The 16,799-nt window shown below is 43.7% G+C and overlaps 1 protein-coding gene across 1 annotated transcript in view; it reads right to left on the reverse strand.

The window, feature by feature from the left end:
- Positions 1-246: 246 nt before the first annotated feature.
- The window catches only part of pdlim3b (PDZ and LIM domain 3b), a 92,067-nt gene continuing 75,514 nt past the window's right edge, over positions 247-16,799 (reverse strand). The window contains exons 5-7 of the mRNA XM_068028788.1: positions 3,360-3,493; positions 2,838-2,949; positions 247-795 (exon numbers count right to left, since the gene is read on the reverse strand). Coding sequence (XP_067884889.1) covers positions 600-795; positions 2,838-2,949; positions 3,360-3,493 — 442 coding nt within the window. The 3' untranslated portion in view covers positions 247-599. The remainder of the gene's footprint in view (positions 796-2,837; positions 2,950-3,359; positions 3,494-16,799) is intronic.

Here is a 16,799-nt window from a genome sequence, read left to right on the forward strand (position 1 = left end):
GATTGACCCCACCTTCCCCGGGGTCGATTTCCCCGGCCCCGAGCTCACAGCTTGTGGGGGAAATCCTGAACTGTGGGTACACCACAGCTTTCTGACTGACCCACTCCCTGTGGGCCAAGTCAGTAAAAATTCTGCCCAATGATTCAATAATGTTTGCATTTTGTAAACCCCCACCCTACACACCATTAAAGTATGATGCATGTCTGCCAGAACATTTGTTTAATGTACATTTTAGAAGCCTATTAGCCTGGTGCTCAGTATCTTTTATTTGCACTCATTGTACAATGTGTTTTAACAATGTATCAATTTTATTGCTTTGACAGATGTGATTATACAAACTAAGTAGTTAATACTATAATGAGTTATATCACTGTGCCAATGCATACAGCAGTGTTTCTTTCTGCATGGTCTACAAGGTAGCAATCTGCTAACATGGATAATTGAATCAAGTTGCATTTTCTAAATATATCTTGCATTGGAAGACCATTTGCATTTAAAGATTAACCACATATTGTGGGGTTCAGCAAAACAGCGACAAGGTAGGCTTCTCAAATTAATGGATCTGATCTGTAGTTTCCTTTTACACCTCTGCAGGAAAATTAAGCCTTCATTTTCGAATAAACAGGTACAGCATCATATCCCTCTGGTGGTTTTGTTCGTGCTCTTGCGTGGACGTCACAGTACAGTTGTCCTTCTATGAAAAAGTAACCCTTCTGCTTGAGGTTCACACCACAGTCGGAGCAGACAAAACATTCTGGGTGTCGATACTTGTCACGGGCCTTGACCACTGTGCCGCTGTGTAAGAATTATTTTACGATAATTGTGTTAGAGTGCAAGTATCCAGCATAGACATAATTTTACGATTTAGGAACTGAAAGTAACACTGGTTTGGGGAGAGGGGAGAAATTGGGCATTGATGCAGCCAATTTTTGTGTGGGAAGTAAATAAATCGGAGTCTAAAATCTGATCATGCCCCAATTGACCCGGGAAGCAGTACGTGAAATTGAATCAGGCGACCTTTAGTCACCCAGGACGCGTGCCTGAAACAGGCAGCCTACGAATTTGACTACACAAAATAGTCAATCATTAAAGCTGAACATGAGCAGTCATACAGTAGCCTGTTATCCTTTTACTTAATGAATATTACAACATGTAAAAGGCAGGGCAGGATTTTGAGCACCAGGCACATTCAAATAGAAATTCAAATTTTCTTTGAAATCTAACATTTCTACCTTTAAAGAGGTATGAGGCTAGATCTTTTGTGGACCCTCTTTTGGAGGAGCGTTTGATGTGGGTGGAAGTGCTTCTTTGTCCAGCTGCTGACCTTGTCCTAGTTCCCAAGGAGAGGGGCATTTAAATGTTTGGAGCTGCTGATCAGCACCTGTATCACTGCAACAGAGACACTTGTCCTGATGAGGACTTGGGGCCATTCCAATAGTGGGCAGCTGAAGCCTTAAAAGGCTGAGGCTTAATAGAAGGAAGGATATCTTCATTGTCCACAGGGGAATTCTTACAGTAGTCCGTAGGATTGATTACCTTTGGGGCCTTCAGGTGTTAAAATGAAACTCATGTCTGATCGTAGGCCCACTGAATCCTTTGCTTGCTATCAGGAGCAAAGATAGGCAGAATTTCAGGAATAGCTGAGAAATGCCCAAAATACACTCCTGAAATCAGTCCAGGACATAAAAGTTTAAGTAACAGCTGCTGCCTCACCAACCCCTCACTCCCACCATCCCCCCCAACCCCCCCCCCGACACTGTCATGCCATAATATCACCTTTCACCCCCAACCGGGGAATAGAATTTCCAGGCTACTGCCTTTGCTGGGGAAGAGGAGGAGGAACCAGACCATCCAAGTTTCATTTTTGCCCCCAAAATTAGTTGACTAAACAACTTTTGGTGATGACTGCTGTCCCTTTTAAAAAGAAGGGACATTGCTGAATTACTGAGTGATCGACTTTCTTGGAACAACATCCAAGAACCACAGTCTCTTTTATAAGCTTTAATCTCAGGCGAGGATTTTGTCTTTTTACAATGTGTAGCAACATTGTAAACCTTTTATAAGTAGATTTATGATCTTGTTACACACAGCGTGCGGAGGAAGACATCCCCCCACGACTGTGTGCCAAACAATGAGAAGTCAAGCTTTACTTGTTCGGTGAGAGTTAGTCTCCATAGAGCAGTTGTATTACAATTAAATGTTTTATTCAATGCACAACATTTTATAACATAAAAGCCTACTCTATCACATGGCTACTTTATAATAATCCAATTCGGGGAACTGAAAGATTTGTCTGCCTGTAGGCTGTATGACACCCATGGGTAACACAATTGTGACATGACTGGCACCTGTTGACCGCTAATTGAGCATCTGTCCAGAAATGTAAACCAACATCTGAATCATGAGGCTGGCAAACTCAGTTCATGTAGAACTCTTGCAGTTGTCCCATCAATTTGGGCTGGTTTAACCTGCGGGCCTCAGAGTGGAAAGGGCAGTGGGCTAATCCACAGCACAACCCAGCTTCCTATTGCGGTTTTGTTTGAAAAGCAGGAAAATGGAATTAGTTAGAAAAAGGAACTTCATAAAATTATTACTCAGGAGGGGCTTAAATTAAGAAGAGGCAAGATGGATTCCTGCACCGCCCCCCCTCACTCCCAGCCCCCCTCACCCCTGCCTCCTGTGCCACAATTTCTAGGTCACGGCTCAAAGCAATGCAGCTGATTTTCGTGTCAGTCAGAAATAATAACAAAAAGGTAGGAAAGCTTAAAGCCTGCTTTCAAGCAGGATTCATCTTGCTGCTATTACAGTAAATCTTCTTCCTTTGTAAACATACTTACACTATTCCATTTCCACACTTGTCACACAGTGGCAGCTTTTGAACACTTCCTGTTGAAGCACCGACTTTTGTCACTGGAGCCCTCACACTTCTAGTAACCATTGGACGATTACCTTTGTCATTTAACAGGAAATTAAATGATGATTAAAAATGATTCTGAATTTGTAATAATCACTGTTGAACAATCTGCGGGCCAGCTCCACAAATATAACTGCTGTAAATCGAGCTAATATCACAGTCCGATCAGCCATTATGTGGAGGCTTTGCTTGGTATATAAACAAAGTGACAGGTGGAAATATATTTGTGACTGAGACAATGAGTTATTTCCACAATCCCTTCTTCGTGTCACCACTCCCAATTAGAACTGACATCTTTCCACTCTATATGCATTGCACAGTGACTTACCGCTTGAGCCCAAGTATCCCTTCACCCACTGATGTTACAAACACATGAATACCAACAATGGGACAGATGCCCAGGCCTTATGATCAAACACGTACGATATGATTCAATGATGCTCACCACTTTCGTCTGTCTCCAGATAATCCTGGATTGCTCGGAAGGACCCAGATTGCCTTGGTTCACTTCTTTCATCTTGGTTGTTGTGTAGCATCTTGTAGACCTCTGAGTTTTGAACTCCTGGTGCTGGTTCAGGTCTGTACGAACATGTAAGTTGCAGTAAGCAGAAATAATTTTTTTAAGCTGCATTCAGCGTTAGAGATAATATTTATAGACTCTAATAATATTTGGCAGTTTCTTAATCTCTATTTTCTAGATGGTTCCACTTTCTTACAGCTCATTTTATACATAATTTTTACTTTACATGACTACAGTAAACCAGTAGATGAAAGGACATTTTACACTGTATGAATTTTGTTAGTTGAATGAAGAGTTGTTTTTAGAAAGTCAATGCAAATTGGTAACATGTATAGATGTTATCAAACTAGGGGAGGTGAAATTGGCCTTCCACAATACTACTAAACAGGTGATGGTGAATTGCAGTCTGTTTCGCACCTCACCATTAAAATCATTTCCATTAAAGTCAGTTGGAAAAGCAAATCAAGCAATGTGTTAAACAGGCTGCTGATGGGCTATCACCCATCTTGTGCTAATACCCAAGATCAATTCTATCTCCTAGAAGGCGCAAAGGAATCCCCAGAGGCAGTGCAGAAATTACAGAATGAACAAGGTGGAGTATTTAAGTGAGCAGAGCAAGAGCAGATGAAAGTTAATGGAAAAAATGTCAAGTACTGAACATCATCCTCCCTCAGCATTCCTAATCTTTTTGCTTCCCTTTCATACTTCTATTCTTTGAATCTTCATATTCTACACTTTTACTTATTTCTCATAGTTTTATTCTGTATTATCTTCCCTATATTTATCGCATAACTTGTTAATTAAATACTTTTTGTTCCAGCCTCTCTATCCATGCGATTCCAGTATTTAACATTTCCCCTTTTCTCCTCTACTTAATCTGTGTTTAATCTTTACTTTATCCATCTCAGATTTAAAAATCTCCCAATGATTACCCATTGCTTGATTGGCAATTTTTGTCCAGTCAGTTAATCTGGGCTAGGTCTTCTTCATCACTCTGAATCATGCTAGTTTGCAGTCCAAAAACGTCATCTTTGACTCCACCTTTTGTTCATGTATTTTTAATGTGACCTTATTAGGTTATGATAACTGTTTTACAGATTTTTTTTTAACTTCAGCTCACTTACTCGTCATGTTTAATTATTCAGAACCAGATCTAGCACTGCATTCTTTCTTTCTTTCAAGGAACAGAACCTCATCTGTCACCTGGGCACTTTATAGCTGTCTGGACTGAACATTGAGTTCAACAATTTTAGATTGTAATCTCTGCCCCCGTTTTGTTTTGTTTTTCTTTGCTGGTTTGTTTTTTCTCTCTCTCTTGTTTCTCTCTTATTTCCTTTACTTTCGGATGGAAAAGTGCATTCTGCTCTGACTGTGCAGTATTGCAGTTTACAGCGTGTCTGTCGTTACAGTCATTTTACAGCAACCTATAAGGGTCTCAGCTCATGCATTGAAATATATTGAAGCTACAAGAGGGAAATGCATTATTTAGGTCAACCAGTCCATGTCATTGTTTAACCTCCACACGAATAAGTAGTTCTAATCCCAAATATTCCCCCTACTCCCTTATCCCTTCAATACCTATACCTTCATCCAGCTATCCAAACTAATCTTGTATGTTGACATAATTTCTGCCTCAACCACCAAGTCTGGAAGTGAATTCCACATTCTCACATCTCCCTGAAGAAGTTTCTCCTGCCCTCGTTTGTAAATCTCTTATGTTTAATCTTGCATCCATTTCCCCTGTTCTTGATCCCTCAACTATTGAGACAGTTTGCTTCTATCTATGCTGTGCCACCATTTCATAATTTTAAATACTTTTATTATATTGCCTGTAATATGCATTGTTCTATTTGTATTTGTATTTCTTCATGCCAGACAGCAACCTAGTAAACCTGCAGTACAGCCTCAATGCCCTTCCAATAGTGTGCAGCCCAATACAGGTCACAGTGCTCCAACTGAGCTCTTATTTAGGTTTACGTAGGGTGATCATTACCTAATTGCTAAGCAGCACAAGAGTGCGAACATTTAACAATAATGCTTAGCATTTTAAGTTTAAAATTTTATGTATCTAGTGCTTGACTCAAGTGTTTGGATTTCAGTCCAATTTTGGAATTTGCCATGGAATAAAAAGAAGCCGTTGCTAGCAGCATGTAAGACCAAGATGGAAATATAGAACTGGAGATGTGGAAGTGTAAAGCACTGCAGGGGAAAAAGGATCTTAATCTTGAGAATTTACTTGTGCAAATGACCAGGAAGCAGAGCCTGGATGAGTGATCTGTATGGTAGCAAGGATATTCAAAGGACTAGTATGCAAAAGAATTGTGTGAAGTGTGTGGCTTTTATATGCTGTTATGAATCTTGTAACATGATTATGGTTTAAAAACTGTGATTTTTAAAAGTTCAAGATGGAGTCCAGAAGGTCAGGTGACCTCACCTTCGCTCTGTGAAAGGTTACTAGGACAACAAAGAACACAGTTCAAAGACTGCCTTCTGAAAAACAGAGACTGCAGGGCTAACACCTGAGGAACAATGGGCTTCACCCTCCCAGATTTGTGGGTCGTAAAACAAGGAGTCAGTAATTTGGAAGATGTAAATGTATCAGGCAGTTGTTAGGGCCTGGAAACAATGGAATGGCCCAAGTGGCTTTGTGAAATCAGACTTCTGGATTCTGCACTTTGGAGCAGAAAAATAAGCTATTGACTTCGGAGTCCAGATAAATTTCATAGACCTTCTGAGGGCAAACAGGCTGTAAGAGAAGACACCAACGGTTGTGGCCTCAAAGCAGGCTGGAAGAAGGGAACTCAGCAGTTCTAGCCTCACAGCAGGCTGTAAGAGAAGAAACCAGCAGTGCTGCTTCAAGACAGAGAGAGAGGAGACACCTGCTCTTGGAAGCTTGTTACAGTAAAAGATTGCGAAGACTTGTTTTGAAAGCCTAAGCTTGCAGAGAAGTAGAAGACCAGCAGAATCACCAGGAAATGCCTTATTCATGCACCTCCAGGTTGGAAGTGTTCAGAGAAGAGAGCGAAGAGAACATTGATTGTTGAAATAGTCTGGGCGATACAACCCTTTGCAACTGGGAGGAGTTTGGACTTTTAACCACAAAGGATTTCACTGTCAAAAAGGACTGTGTAGCTTAATTGTGTAGCTTCAATGTATTTCAATGTATGAGCTATGAGACCCTAATAGGTTGCTGTAAAATGACTGTAATGGCAGTCACGCTGTAAACTGCAATACTGCACAGTCAGAGCAGAATGCACTTTTCCCCTCTCTGGCAAAATCATTTACACAAACGAAATATTTCAAGTATTTAAATAAGTAAAGAAAATACCTTTCTTTGTAACTTGGGGTATCAACTACTTACAAAGTGCAATTCAGTTAATTGGGGATTTATTTTCGTTTAGTTATTATAATAAAAGTCTTAAAACATGAACTCTATTGTGTAATATTTGAAGTTGGTCTGGGGGTTCATAGCTCGTATTTTTCATGTTAATGACCTCACTGAGGTCGTAACACTAACCAAATAGATTGCTTGCAAGATATTTTAGTGCCGGGTATACTAACAACTTGAATCAACCATCTTGTTTTCCAGTTCTGGGAGATTTCTTGCACTGGGACCTCCAGCTAAATGTTGCTAAATGGTTGTTACCTGTGATTTTACACTTAACCAGAAAAGATCTGACATTGTAGGCAATATACCTTTGACATAGAGTAGCTGAGAGCATGGACAGGATTTTCTTCTGGGCTTCAGGACCCTGCCATCAAGCTCAAATGGGGGTCAGAGCCTGCATTGTATGGGAAATAGTCACTTACCTGTGATTTTCCCCAAATTGGTTAATTAATAGCCAGAGGGTGGGCTCGCCGTCCAATTAAGGATCCAATAGGACGGCCTCCTGCTTGAAAGCAGCAACAGGATGCCATGGCAGGTAAGTGAGTGAGAGGATACAAAAAAATAGAGGCACCCTTTCTCTCCAACCTTTTCAAATTTAAAATAAAAATGGCTTTAGCAGCTGAGCCACCACAGGGCAACCTGCGGCTATTGCTGAACCCAGGCAGGCAGGGAGGGTCTCTAAGCCTGCCTGGAGCACTGAACTCCCAGTCTTCTGCCAGGAGGCTGCCTCCAGGCAACTGCACTCTTCCCCCACCAGCTACTGGGACCTGGCGGCGACTGGAATATACCAGTCGGCCTCTGACAACTGGCCTTAATAGGCCCATAAGCAACTCACTTGGCTACCCGTCATTGACCCCCAATCTCATCTCTGGGAAAATGGCACAGGGCGGGATGGAGCTGGGGAACCTGCATGCCAGCTGGTGGCATGAAATTCTTCGCTTGCCGACTCCCGCCCCCTTCCCCGCCGGTGGGGGCTAAATATTCAGCCCATGTCTTTCAAGGGCAGTTATGGAAGAGAAAGGGAACTTCCAAATTACACATTTCATGCTTTAACTTCAATTGCCTTAAATAGAAGGGTGAAGTAACCTGGCATACCAAATAGCGCAGTAACCTGGCACACCAATATTTCGGCAGTGTTGCCTTCAGAATACAACTGCATGGGGGAGTTAAACTGAGCATGCCTAATCTTGGCTTGGAAGCTTCACCTTGACAGTTCTATTCAGGGCAAAATTTTGTTGAGGTTGTCAATTCACATGAGTCAGTGGTACCAGCTGCAGAAGGACTGCTGCACTTGCTCCTCCCAGCTGTAATGGAAGGTGAACTATCTACTTATGACCATACATATGAACCAAATTACTATCATATATTATAATTTGTAAACTAAAGACAACAAAAAATACAAAGTGAAAACTTTTTCTTCATCAGGTGATGTATCAGAAATGCTGTGTAGTTATTTCTGAAATTCATCTTCTGTGACAATGCTTTGAGATTAACAAATCCTTCAGGTGAGACTGATTTAAGTTCGAGAAATCCATGCATATCACTAAATGCTCTTAAACCAGATGTGAAACAGGTTAATACTAAAGTTGAGTTTCCTCTACCTATGATGTTCTAATGACACAACCCAATTCCCAACCTCAGAACAATAATCTGTGCCATGGCACCTTGCATTTCCCTGTATTAGGTAACACTGCAATTCTCTTCAGTGAAACTCCAACCCTCCAGAACAGATATAATAAGATTTCTCATCAAACTTGTGAACTTCAGCAAGCTGCAAACCTTAACAGATCAATGAAAATTTATAGGGGAGGAATTCCATCACTTTCGACATTATCGCTCATCACAATCCGGGATGCCGTTAGTGATTGGGCTGCATTTTGTAGTCAGCAGCAAAATAACAACACTAACCACTGGCCTTGAAGAAAGCTGCCCACAAAGATCTAGCAATCTCTATGGCATGGATTTCCCCTTTCCCGATGACAGTTTAAATCTGATGTCAAGCCAAGGTGATCTCCAAGGATCCAGCAGCACTGATGTCAGCAAGCAGGGTAAACAGCCAATCGCATTGAAGTATTCTCACAGACAGCAAGCCAGGAAGTTACAAGCACTTTATCCTTCACTTTTAATTTCAATTTTCAGATAACAAAATAATTTATAATGATTGGATTAAAATAGAAGTTAGAATATTATAAACAGACCTTAAAAATTATTTTAAAAATGTGAATTTTCTTTATCATAATGGAAAGATTTGACATTCCACAAATATAAATTTAGTTTTTCAGGGCCAGAGAGGGTGTTTAGCAGTAATTATGAAGCTGAATGCTGTTAACAACCCAGTTACATCTCATTCAACAAGGTGTAACTTTTCAAGAGTTTTATAGTGAGACTTAACAGAGTAAAAGTGGAAGTTTTTGTCAATTCACTTATTGCTTAAAGATTGCACTCTGGGAGATCTCAACAGTGCATTCTGTGGAGGAGTGTAGAATAACTGACAGCAACTTCTCGATTTCCATGTTATTCTGCACATGTCCGGTTTCCCAAAGTCACTGTCAGTTTCAGTGAAGTAATGACGGCAAACACTGATATTGCCACCCTAAGATCCAGGCCATTATTTGTTGGCATGTAGCATTAGATGACTATAATAAAGAAAAATTTAGATATTTTCGTTACACTTTCACATGGCAACTGAAATTCCATTTTGTTAGGCAAGGATATCACTGAACAAAAAATCAGTCCTTCTTGCTATTTCTCCAATTGCAAATATTTTATTTAGAAAAGCAATCCCTGATAAGATTCAGGACTACTAGAATAACAGTCCCGTCATGGGAAATGATACTTCCCTAGAGTATAGTTTATGGTGTGATGAGTGCCTTCTCTACTCAACCATCTCTGATTATATGTGCCTCAACTTTGTGCTGCTACAGTCATGAGAACAAATCTCTTTGTTACTGCATAAATATGAAATTTTCTTCCTTCCACAGAAGTCAAACTCCAAAGGTCTGTCTCACCATTTGGGTTGTAGTAGAAAGGAGGAGGAAATAAAATTGTTTTACAGCAATGCTGCTTTGAATATTTGCATACCAGAATTGTCCAAAACCGCTATCCCTAGATGTAAATTCAAAACTGCACCTCGACCTTGAAACAAGGGGCTAAAAGGATGCCAAAGATACCTGTTACACAGTTCCTGCTTTAACATACACACATACATGTGTGATTGCTTTGTACAGCTGAGACTAAGTCGGGGTGGGGGGAGGATTTTAACTTTCTGAATCTGCCATGAGTGGGCAGGGTGGGGAGAGGGAGGTGCCTGTAGAGTGCAGGAAATCTGAGATTCCCTTACACACTTTAATTCCACAGTTCTATGTTCACAGCATGTGTGTGACTTCACTGACCGGTTCCTTGCCTGGAAGCCAACCTGATTGACAGGCCTGGCTTCCAGTTGAGTAGGGGGCTCTCTAGCAGAGGCTGCAAGATTACTTAGGTCTGTGCCTCAGCCGGGGCTGGTGTGCTGGTCCAATCCCAGGGGCAAGGGAGGCGATCTGCGGAGGGGATGTCCAAGGACTGATTCAGGGGTGCCGAAGGATTAGAAGCTCCGCTGACATTGGCGGAGCTGACCGGCGCCCTCCACCAACTCTCAAGGGGCAAATCCCTGGGGCTAGGCGGGCTGACCATGGAGTTCCTCAGGGTGTTCTGGTACTTCCGGGAGGGCGATTATGCGTGGGTCCTGGGGGAAAGCCTGGCAACCGGGCAGATGCCCTCTTGTGAAGCAGGGTAGTCATCGTCCTATTGCCAAAGAGGGACAATCTCCACCTGCTTAAGATCTGGTGTCCAGTCTCCCTCCTCAACACGGATTATAAGATCTTTGCCCGGGCTATGTCTATCTGCCTGGGCTCTGTGCTGGCCCACATAGATCCATCCCAACCAGTCCTACATGGTCCGGGGACGGTCCATCCAGGACAACATCCACCTGGTCCGGGACCAGATCCATCTTTCCCAGAGGACTGGTCTGTCGGTCGCCTTTCTCTCCCTCGATCAGGAGAAGGCGTTCGACAAGGTGGATCACGAATATCTTTTTGGGACTATGCGTGCGTTCGGACTCGAGCCGCATTTTGTGGCCCGGGTCCGATTTTTATATGCCGCTGCAGAGTGTCTGGTTAAAGTTAACAGATCCTTGATGGTGCCCCTTCGCTTTTGGAGAGAAGTGCGTCAGGGATGCCCCATATCCGGCCAATTATATACCATCTGCACGGAGCCATTCCTGTGCCTGCTTCGCAGGAGGTTGATGGGTTTGGCTCTGTGCGGGTCGGGCATGCGGGTCGTCTTCTTGGCTTACACCGATGACGTGCTCCTCACGGTCACAGATCCCGTTGACTTGCGGAGGATGCACGAGTGCCAGCAGACCTTTTCTGCCGCGTCCTCCGCGAGGATCAGTTGGGAGAAATGTTCCGGACTCCTGGTGGGTCAGTGGCAGGTAAACTCCCTGACGGAGGAGTTGACACCTTTTGCGTGGAGCACCACACACCTCCTCTATCTGAGAGTCCACCTCTGGAGGAAGCCTGGCCAGCAAACTGGCAGGAGTTGGAGGTGAAAGTCACCACTCAGCTGGGGCGCTGGGCAGGACTGCTCCGTGACTTCCTACAGGAGCCAAGCGCTGCTCATGAACCAACTGGTGGCTTCAGTGCTGTGGTACTGGTTGGTCACTTTGGCCCCAACCCCTGCATTTGTCACCAAGATCAAGAAGCTCATCGTGGGTCTCTGCCGCGGTCCTGAGTCTCCCAATTGAGGAAGGTGGCCAGTCACTGGTGTGTGTCTGTGGCCAGTCACTGGTGTGTGTCTGCACCCAGGCTGTGACTCTCCGCCTTCAGACCATGCAGAGATACCTATACGTCAAGTGCCCAACTAGATGGTGTGAGCTGGCGATATATATTTTCCACCAGGGCACTGCATTCAAGACATCACGTAGCTCCCGGCAGAGAACATTAGCTGTGCCTCTCTGAGGGAGTTGCCTGTCTTTTACCGGGATCTATTCAGAGTCTGGAACATGATCGCTTCCAGTTAGGGCGCTCTCACACCAGCAGAGGAGAGCACCCCGGCTGTCCGGGCGACTGGCTCAGGGGACAGACTGACAGGCGGAGGAGTAGCCAAAACTCCCGGGATGTCCCTCACTGCAGGTGACGAGGGGGCTCAGGAGTACGGAGCGCTCCTAGCCGAGCTGATCCCTGCTCGACCGGAACTGCTCATCGGACCCAGGCCCCGAACCCTCCTCGGGAGCCGGTCCCACACAACCTGAGCCGCCTCTTGGAAGTGCCCTCCGTGCCATTCCACAAGGCACGGAGGGATTTCCTGTATGGGCTGCTCCTGCACACTCTCCACTTCCTCGCCCTCGTCTGCCGCCCAGACACGCCGTGGCGGTCCGTGTTGCCATCTGGCAGTGAGAGGAATCCCCGGTGGAGGACTCTCTATGCAGGAGTCCTCTCCCTTTATATCGGGGACCTGGGTGGAGGCTACTGCACAGGGCAGTTCCTTGCAATCGATTTTTAAGTAGGTTCACGAACTCCCAGGCCGCCTGTAATTTCCGCAGCCTGGTCGAGTCCATGTTTATATGGAGTGTGTGAGGTTGCAGCCCCTCTTTGAGTATTTAAAGGGGCTGCTCCTCAAGTTTTGGCTGCACTTCAGTCCCACACTCCTGATCTTTGGGCACCCGGTGCAGAGGGGGCTGGGCTGGGAGGAGGATCTCCTCGTCGGTCAGCTCCTGGGCCTGGCCAAGGTGGCAATTCACAGGTTCAGGCTGCGGGCCATCGGGGGGTCCATCCGCCCTGATTGTCTGCCCCTCTTCCGAGGTTACGTTCACACCCGGGTGTCCCTGGAGAAGGAGCATGCCGTGTCGGCCGGTTCGCTTGAGGCTTTCCGTGACCGGTGGGCACCGCAGGGGCTGGAGTACATCATCGATGCCAAGAATGGCATTTTAATTTGAGTTTTGTTTTATTTATCTGTTTTAATAAAGTTATTTCTTTAAAATGTATATAAAGGGGGCCTGGGGAATAAAGGCCCCCTGAAGCAAAATAAAAGGGGCCTGGGGTATAAAGGCCACCTTATATGAAAAAAAAGAGATCGATGCAAAAATAATGAAAAAAACGGGGTGAGACACAGAATAGACAAAAAAAAAAGGACTGATTCGGTGGATGGTGAATAAAAATAAGGCACACAGCCTCTTTCTAATATTTAAAATGCCTTCTCATCTTCTGGGAACTGATCGGTTTCCTGCCCAGTACTGCCCTCCTCTATTAAAATCGGAAGTGGGTGGGTTGGAGCCAGGATGGGGTCAGGATTCAGATTTTTAACCCTTTAACTCCCCACGTGACCCAAACCTGCCCTTTTTTGGGGGTTACAATTCCCCCTAAAAGTCTGTATGAATTCTTTCCATGTGCAATATTAAACTGCAGAATTATATTGATCTGGTAAAGTTGCATTTTGTAATATCACAGAAACCTTATGTTTGTGTATTCCTTGTCTTTAATAATTGATAGACTTGTACGAAAACCTCTAACAAAAAAACATTCACCCGGTAAAGGCAATAATATCCCAGCCAGCATGGTCAGTTCTAAACTTGTCCTGGTAGATGAAGACTTTTAGTTTATGAAGTCGATAAATTTGGATAGTGGAAATGAGATTCTGCAGCTTTAAAGTTCAGGCTTTTGTTAGATTGTGTTGTTGTCGTTCTTTATAACAAAAACTGTTACATTTTAGAATAGTTAAAATGTCCCAAACAGTATTATAAAATGTTCAAATATTGTTAGAGTCATATTTCTTAAGACGGGGTTATACGCAATGTAATTCTCCATTTTCTTACCAACTGCATTACAGCGCAATAGCATAAGGATTCAGTGCGAAGCTTATTGCAGCCCTACATGCAGGGGTTTTACTTCCTAATTTCATAAGATAGCCATGTTATATGAAAATGTACATTTATTTCCAGGGTTTCTGTTGTAATGGATTAGGAAATCACTATTTATCCTATTAGTGGGTAAAATATATTGATTCAATTTATATGACAGTTTACAGTTTTGTTGAATCACTATACATTTTTGCTAGTTTGCAAAGAGAAATGCTTTCAAAGTGTTTGTTGCTAAGCCATTTGAAGTCAATTTTTAACTAGCATTTGTACAATAAGTTTTCTGAATATACTGTACTAGTACGTTAATGAATGAACTGTACGATTAATTCAGTAGCAAATTAATGAGTGTATTTTGTAATTAGTGCAATAGCAGGTTAATGAATGTATTGTATAATACAGTAAAAGGTTAATGAATATTCTGTAGCAAGTTTCTGAATGTAGGTAGGTTTTTAAATGTACTATATAATTGGTCCATAAGGTTTATGTGCTATATTATTGAAATAGATTTCTTAATGTGTTGCTACAATAGTAGGCTTATGCATGCACTGTTTAATTTGTACAGTAGGTTTATGAATGTGGTTGGCATCCTTCCATCTATGAAAAATGATGGACACATAGCAAATAATCCATTTTTTGGGGGTGTCTGCTCTTTGCTGATGGCTGTGAAGGTCAATCCTTGCGAGGCAGGCTCTGCCACAAGTGCTGCATGTGAAGCTGCCAAGTGACACTGTGAATTGTTGTTTTTGACATTGTCGTCTGTTGCCGCTGGTCGTCATGGTAGTGCACACCAATACACAGGATGTGTCGCCATTTCCCTCTTTCACAAGCTAGTGACTCCCAGGTGCGACAGTCGGCATTTAGGGCCTTCATGTCATGCTTGCAAGCATCCTTAAAGCGGAGCTTTGGTGCCCCACTGGTCACCTGGCCCCGGCTACCTCACCATACAGAAGATCCTTGGTTATGCAACTGTCTTCCATTCTTGCGGACTTGTCAGATTCACCAAAGCTACCTCTGTTTGATTACTGGCAACACATTTGGGTGCTCTGCCTTTGAGAGGACTGCCACATTTGAATATAGTATTAATGTAATAACATGTTTTTGAATGTCCTGCATAATTAATAAGAAAATAACATAAGAAATAGGAGCAAGAGTAGGCCATTTGGCCTCTCGAGCCTGCTCCACCATTCAATAAAATCATTGCTGATCTGATTGTGGCCTTAACTCCACTTTCCTGCCTGTCCCTCAGAACCCTTTATCCCTTGTAGATCAAAAATCTGTCCAGCTCAGCCTTGAATATATTCAATGACCCAGCCTCCAATGCTCTCTGGGGTGTGGAATTCCAAAGATTAATGACCCTATGAGAGAAGAATTTCCTCCTCATCTCCATCTCAAATGGGAGACCTCTAATTCTGAAACTGCGCCACCTTTTTCTAGATTCTCCCATGAGGGGAAACATCCTCTCAGCATCTACTCTGTCAGGCCCCTTCAGAATCTGATACGTTTCAATAAGATCACCTCTCATTCTTCCAAATGCCAATGAGTATGGACCCAACCTGCTCAACCTTTCCTCATAAGGTTCCCTTCATCCCAGGAATCAACGTAGTGAAACTTCTCTGAGCTGCCTCCAATGTAAGTGTATCCCTCCTTAAATAAGGGGACCAAAACCGTACACAGTACTCTAGGTGAGGTCTCACCAATGCCCTGTACAGCTGTAGCAAGACATCGCTACTTTTATACTCCAACCTCTGTCCATCCTCCTGCCTCACCCTGAAAATTTCACTCCTCCCCGCTCCCCTCCAGTTTCATGCCTCGGAACTCCGAACGGCCGTCGCTACAGGTAAGTAATTATTATTAAATTTTAATATAATTTGCATATGAAAATTGGTGACGGGGGCTGCATCGAGGCCTCGCCGCCACTGGGTAAAACATTGCGGGGCCTTCCTGGTGTCAGGGGTCACGGCAGGTCTCTCCTGGAGAATTTTCCGGGCCCACCCGCCACGATCCAGCCCTTTATGTCCTTCTCAAAACTTGCTTTCCCTCCTATCTTTGTATTGTCAGAAAACGTGGCTACAATACTCTCGGTATATTTAGTATATTTAGAATTTTCCTGTAATAATACAGTAGCGGTTTTTGGTAATTGATGTATAATAAGTACTTTCTTGCTCACCCACCAGCGCATCCTTGCTGACCTACATTGGCTCCTGGTTTCCCAGCACCTCTAATATAAAATTGTCAGGCTTGTGTATAATTCACTCCACCACTGGTGACTATTGGCTAGATTTTAAAGGCTCTCCGACACCGAGAACGGTGGTGGAATGAAGATAGCAATGGAGAAGGCCCGTCACTGACCCCAACGCTGGCAGGCCCTGTACCGATCTTGGTGGCAGCGGCGGAGGGGGCTGATGGGAAGGGGTAAAGGACAAACGTTCTGAACATTAGGGGGCGAAGGTCAATTTTTCACAGTGAATATTCGGGGGGGTGGTGGCGGGGAGGGCAGGAATGATGTCTAATGCCATTGGGGAGGTGGGAGAGGGCATGGAAAGCTTATTTTATTCATTTTTAAAACTTAAAAGTCACTGTACCGTTAAAATTTAAATTTTCATTGAGGGCTGTAAGCCCTTCAAAAATGGCGCCGGCACCTATGCATTAGTGCTGAACATTATTGCCGGGGATGGCTCGCCCGCCCCCTCCATGTCACTGTGGGGGGCAGCCACCCCAGACATGCTAATGAGCCGCTGCTTTTGGAATCGCGGCGGCTCCGTGACGTAGGCCCCTTGCGTGCGGGCCGCAAATTTTTCTGGTAAATAAAGGTCTTGAGGAAACCTAACTGGATCTAGCAGTGTTTCTTTGTGGATTTGTCCCGAGAATAAGGGTTTATTTCCTGTGCAAGGATGTTTACACACAAATAGACCACAAATGGGCTGTTGTCACATTGCATTAACGTCAAGTATTATTTGCATTGCATAACAGAACCGGCTGTAAATGGGTAGCAGATAGATCAGCATCAGAAAGAACAAGGCAGTTTAATAGTTTGGATGAAATTCAGCACTAAACGTTAACCCATCTTTTTGTTTTAGATGTC

The sequence above is a fragment of the Heterodontus francisci genome, chromosome 4, assembly GCF_036365525.1.
Source record: "Heterodontus francisci isolate sHetFra1 chromosome 4, sHetFra1.hap1, whole genome shotgun sequence".
NCBI lineage: Eukaryota > Metazoa > Chordata > Chondrichthyes > Heterodontiformes > Heterodontidae > Heterodontus > Heterodontus francisci.